The sequence below is a fragment of the Priapulus caudatus genome, unplaced genomic scaffold, assembly GCF_000485595.1.
Source record: "Priapulus caudatus unplaced genomic scaffold, Priapulus_caudatus-5.0.1 Scaffold649, whole genome shotgun sequence".
In the NCBI taxonomy this organism is placed as follows: Eukaryota; Metazoa; Priapulida; class Priapulimorpha; order Priapulimorphida; family Priapulidae; genus Priapulus; species Priapulus caudatus.
This window is the reverse complement of record NW_014577710.1, coordinates 126,745-132,764: the sequence shown is the minus strand read 5'-3', so window position 1 is coordinate 132,764 and position 6,020 is coordinate 126,745. Positions and strand designations below refer to the sequence as shown.

The window sequence follows — 6,020 nt, the reverse complement described above, 5'->3', positions numbered from 1 at the left end:
GAGATATCAGTAGCATAATAGGCCGACTACTAGTACAACAAGACGCGACAGTGGTATTCAACCCCACCAGCAGCCATCCCATATGTGGTGGAGTCATGAAAGGTAAAATCAGCAACCGTCCGAGCTGTCTTTCTCGGGCATCGGCAAAGCCAGCAACCATCGACGAAGGAGAGACTATCAACTTTATTCTGCATACGTTGAACGGCCAATTGTCAATGGTAGATGACTAACGAAGCTCTCAGACGACCCTACGACCCGCACCCTTACACCAAACACCTGCTGCCTGGCTGAGATCGCGGGCACAGCACACAACGACCCGAAAGTTGTCAGCCAGGACACTTATAGACAGACGATGGCCGCAAAAGTCCAGTACTTTTATCGACGCGTATTTTGGACCAGGTGGATTAAGGAGTATCTGCGCCTACCCTACAGGAGAGGCCAGAAGCAGGCAGAAGTGGCTGAAGCGCGAGAGTAACTTCCAGAAGGGAGACTTGGTGCTTCTTGTGAATGAGACTACTCCACGTTACCAGTGGCCTCTGGGGCTTATCACCCAGACTTACCCATCCGGTGATGGATTGGTCAGGTCTGTGCAAGTCAAGACACAGAACGGACTATACACGAGACCTGTGCACAAGCTGTGCCTACTTGAAGCAGAGCTAGTGTGATTTAAGCGACATAGACTAAGAGGATGACCTTAGCTGTGCCCATGGACTGTATAAACGAGTTTCTGTTGTCACCATTTAGTTAGGAAATGAGTGCTGATAGCCTCATCAGGGCCGGGATGTTGGTGACAACTCCTGCCGCTACGCGGTTACGCGGTGCACTCCTTTATGCAGCAGCGCATTGATACAGGCTAGTTGCTAAGGGATGTGACGCACGCGCTCTTTTGGCCATTGTGGCTTACCGTAAAGACGCAAATTTTAATGTGCTTCTAAAACCCTAAAGAACCCAGCGTGGTAAGGGATTTGTGTTTATAAATAATTATTAATGTCTTTCTAAATTAATACTAATAGTAGCAGATTCGGCTGTGATTGCCGTACGTGTATTTGAATGGTATTTACCAGAAAGTTTGTTGTACATAGCAAGCGACACAAACAGCATAGCACACACGGTAAATAGTAAATTTGCTCTTTGAATTTGTTTCAGATTAACCGTTCGTTAAGATACGTTCGTTCGTTATGTTACATAAGACGACATAGGCAGAAAATAAGAAAATAAAGAAGAACGTGTGTGATCCGCTGGAGCTTGATATGAAAAGAAAAAAAACACCATTTAGATGTAAAATAAACAAAGAAGTTAATGTAGTCATTCCGCTACACAGCATATTATACGAACGTACATAATAATAACGTCTGATGGCTGACCGTAGCCTTGCACGTTTTGGTTAGATGGGTTCGCGGCCCCACTGTTTCTGACAGGCGGTGCGAGTTTAGCGCTGGGGACCAGTCTACGTACTTCCTGGCTAGCATTGGTTTATAACTTTATAACATAATGGCGATACCACATGCCGATGGAAACGGCTGTGATTGGCCATTTGTAAAGTGTCGCCGTCGAAAGTCGCTGGAAAATAGAAACGTTTCTAAATATTTTTATCGTCGAGGTTGTCGTCGGTCGTCGTCGCGTCAGTGTGCAATGGCTCATAGGAAACAATAGTTTCTAATTTTCTGAAAAGTCGTTTGTCATTACGGTCGGTCGTTGTCGCTGCAGTGTGTCTTGGCCTTAATGATTTGAACGTTAATACTAAATTAACAGGAGCTAATAATGACAAATTGTCATAAAATAAATACAACAATAATAATGACAAATTGTCACAAATAAACATTTGTCATTATTAGCTCCTGATACTAATAGATCACTCTTGAATGATGATATCATGACATATATGTCGATCATGATGATATGATAGCCCGACCAGGCTGTGCGACGGATTGTCTATACTACCCGGTATTCTAACCCTAACAATACCGTTTCTTGGAGCTAGACAGTCTGCAGCCCGGATCCGCGCGAAGCGCGAACAGCGCCATCTCATGGCGCCATTAGGGTCAATTCGCTGCCCAATATGTATAACTATATACGCAAATCACTTTGTGTAGTACATAAAGCCCCAGAATCGGTGAATTGAGCAGTTCTGGCCATTGCCGAAATTTTTGGACTTTGCACGTAGTGCGAGAATAAATCGAATGGTCGTAATTGGTGTTTTTTTTTCTTCGCGCGGTACGTTTTTTCCCTATGAAAACCGACTTCGACATTTATTTCAATGATTAATCGCCCTGACGTCGTCTTCTGGTAATTCGGCGGCCGCAGTGCAGCATCGCGGCGCCTCACGGCAGGCTCTCCCTCCCGAGCTTAGCGCTTTCGCCGACCGAATTTCGTTAGACCTGCGCCGCGCTCGAGAAATTTCCCACCACGCTGCGTACCTATGACTTGTTCGTGTAGCGAAAGAGACCTGCCCGAATTTACACGTCGTGGCCAGTCCTACACCTGGAATCGCCTGACATCGCCGTGTTCGTTATCCGTAGGCCGATCTTGGGCTTCTGCCTAATTGGACCTGTTCACCCGCGCGCTCTGCATCTCCGTCTCCAGACTCAGCCCCGTTTTGCCCGTTTTGCATATTACCAGCCCCCTGGCAGTGAGCGTCAGCCCTGCACGTACCGCACACCCCTGCATGATCATCAGTTCTTTAGACTGAGCCACATGCGGCCTAGAGACCGTGTCCAAGATGGCGTTGCGCAACAGATGCGTTGTTACCCCGCCCGCACTACTATACTACTACTTACTAGTACTAGCCGTAGAGTCAGTATCTACTAAGTTAACCAGCACTACGATAACTATACTAGTACTGAGTACTACCCGGACCGCGCAGCGAGCACTATACCTCAGTACATAATGACTAACGTCCTGTTACCTGAGTATTAACTACCTTACTAATCTAGACGCATCGCTACCGCCTCACCCTAACGCCTGATTCTCTTGATATACATAGATTATATTTTAGCTTGAATGTAAATACATTGTTTATTGGCGCATGCCATACCATTTGGCCTCATCATAACTTCGGGCCGGGCCCATTTTCTGCTATGCCCTTGAACCACTGAGTAGCTAGCCTTAGACTACAACGACCTAGGCAAGACAATCGCTCTTGGCTTCGGGTTTAGAATACCCGCCTGTAGGCTATTACCTAGACCCAGGCCCTTGACGCGTTTCATAAAAAATGCTCAACTAATAACGAACTCTACATTTAGCTAACGAATGTGTTCATCGTTTCTAGTATAGGCCTAACTCTCCTTGCAAGCAGGTTGCGCGGGTTCCAAAGGCTACTATACGTACGCCGGCCCATCGCTCCCACCGCTCGATTCGGCCCATCTGACAGTGAGCAAGCTAAGCCGAGAGGCGTGCGGAGAGTGCCATCTAATGGGCTATAGGCGGCGGCCGCGCGCACGATGCTTTCCAACTCGCGCGTGACGAGCGCTCGGCCATTGGAGAACGTTGCACCAAAACGTCTGCACTGCGTTGGCCGCGCGCACCGAGCGCCGGTAGTGTTTCGTGATTCTGACATCGCCGCTTTGCATTACTGGGCAAGGTCGCCGCATGTCACGAATTATCGGGACCCAGTCTTTCTCGTGATCGCGTCCACACCACCCGCCCCAGCTCGGGTTACGAACAGATTACTCGGTCTACAGTTTTATCGCAAGTCACCTGTTGACGTCCCCAATGCTACCCTCTGTGTCCCCCAGTATCAATTGCGGACGTGTCGCGGCCGCTCTGATCCGTCGCGCGGACCGCCAATTCATTCGGCGCACGGATCCATAGCTGCCAGCGCTGCATACTGTCGTAGGACGTTGCCGCGGTCGCGTGCGCCTTGCCGCGGAACTGCGCGAAAGATCTGCGCTTCAGCGCAATTGGGATCAACATCTCCTTTCGGCAACGCTTCTCTAGTATCCCGTCTCATCTGGATCATTAGATGATATGAATACTTAGTTCATTATGAATGAAAACGTAACGACGTGTCAAACACTAAACACGTGTTTAAATAAATATTTTGAAGTGTTTAGTCGGACTATCTATCACCACACAGAAATATCGTAAGCATTGCCATTACCTGCCGATGAAATTTCTCTTCCTACTTGTCGCCAAACAGGAGCGAACCGTTGACAGTGACCGCACCAGCTGGAATAAAACTCCACGACCCAAGCATTACTTTTCCCAAAGATCGTTGATTTAAAATTATTAGTCGATAGCTGAACTATGGGATCATCATGTGAATACAATGACTCTAATTTTGTAAAAGAAGATAAACCTATCAAATGTGAAGTACACACCGACAGTAAGAGAATCAAAGAGTTACCGCGCGATGACATCTTGCACGCCACTGCCACACAACACACCAGGCGCATCCAATGAACATATCACGTGATTACACAATGCAATAGAGTGTCCACCAATCAAAATACTTTGTTACTAGAGGTAAAATGGCAGGCTTTGGGTCCAACTTTGGGTTGTTTTCGTGTTGTGATGAAGTAAAGTGGAAAACTGTGCTAAATTTATATTGTAAAGCACTAAATATATACTCAGGAAAGAAAGCTAAACCACAGGATGGAATTGAACTCATTAAATTGGACAAATGGCACGTATAGACTTAGTACAAGTTATTTAAGTTAATTATATATACAACGAAATGTTTTAATTGTTTACAATCTAACCAGGAGTACAATACCAGGAGTAAGATAATATAGGCCTACTCCTTACTCCTGATAATACTAATAGGCCTAGTAGTAGTATTATTATTAGTAATACTAATAGTATAACGTAGGCCTAGTACATATTTGTGAATGTGTGTCTGTTTGTCTGTTCTTGATGCAAATCACGGCGATTCACGCGCGGTAATGCCCATACTCATACTCATAGTGTAGTGCCCCTATAGGGTAGACCAATAAGACCAATAGATTGTGCCCTAAAAATCGTTATATTCTGATATTATTTTAGGGCCCAATAGCCTTCCATAGACAAAACCTGTGAATTCTGTCATGCAAAATGCTAGCTCTAGTACGATAGCCGCTTACATTAGCTGCCGCTGGGCTATAGACCGACCCATGGGGCATGCGATGGACCAACTTACTCCAGCCAGTCAGCGGGTTGTGTTGGTTGTGGACAAAAACATTGTTGTTGTCAAGTAACAAATTAATAATAGTAATTTGTTCATCTTTCATGACAAAACTAATATTACAATCTCTTTTGATCGCTTAATTTGTTACTTGACAACAACAATGTTTTTGTCCACAACCACCCCAACCCGCCCACCCCTCAACACGCGGAAATACATAGTTCCCGCTGACTGGCGCTGCTGCAGCGCCGCCAAAAATGGCCGTTTGAAGTTCGCAAATCGAATGTTTGTTCACAAGAAATACCGCAAGTATACCATTGCAACGATAGTTAGAGGTTCAATTTTAGTAGCGGCTATAACTTAAGACGTATTCACTTCGGATAAGAGGCATTAATTGCCTACCACAGACGTTTTATAGTCGGGTATAATCGGGGATAAGTTGGTCCATCGCATGCCCCATGGGTCGGTCTAGATAGCCCAGCGGCAGTTAATGTAAGCGGCTATAGTACTAGAGCTAGCAAAATGCACGACAACCTTTTCACTATTTACGGCCGTGTTACATAGAAAATCAAAGAAATACCTAAAGCCGTCGCTTTATTAACATGTTACCTTCATTACAAAACACTTGCCATGCAGTATATTCTCTTCTTTAATCACGTTTAATTATTAAAACATCACGACATAAAAATCACGCAAACTTCGCTACACACAAAACTGCCAATCTTGCATTGAACTGCACCGAAAAACGTCACAGCGATGATTTCATTGGCCGGTGAGAAATTTCGTTGTGCAGTTCAATGCAAGATTGGCAGTTTTGTGTGTAGTGAAGTTTGCGTGATTTTTATGTCGTGATGTTTTAATAATTAAACGTGATTAAAGAGGAGAATACTGCATGTCCTGCATGGCAAGTGTTTTGTAA

The 6,020-nt window shown here is 45.3% G+C and overlaps 2 protein-coding genes across 2 annotated transcripts in view; one reads left to right on the top strand and one right to left on the bottom strand.

The window, feature by feature from the left end:
- The window catches only part of LOC106812440 (sulfhydryl oxidase 1-like), a gene marked incomplete in the record, with an annotated part of 35,322 nt that extends 30,929 nt beyond the window's left edge, over positions 1-4,393 (bottom strand). Inside the window, 1 exon segment of the mRNA XM_014816326.1 lies at positions 4,100-4,393. Coding sequence (XP_014671812.1) covers positions 4,100-4,358 — 259 coding nt within the window.
- A 76-nt stretch (positions 4,394-4,469) lies between these two features.
- The window catches only part of LOC106812444, a 4,574-nt gene continuing 3,023 nt past the window's right edge, over positions 4,470-6,020 (top strand). The window contains exon 1 of the mRNA XM_014816329.1: positions 4,470-4,624. Within this exon, the coding sequence (XP_014671815.1) occupies positions 4,470-4,624 (155 nt within the window). The remainder of the gene's footprint in view (positions 4,625-6,020) is intronic.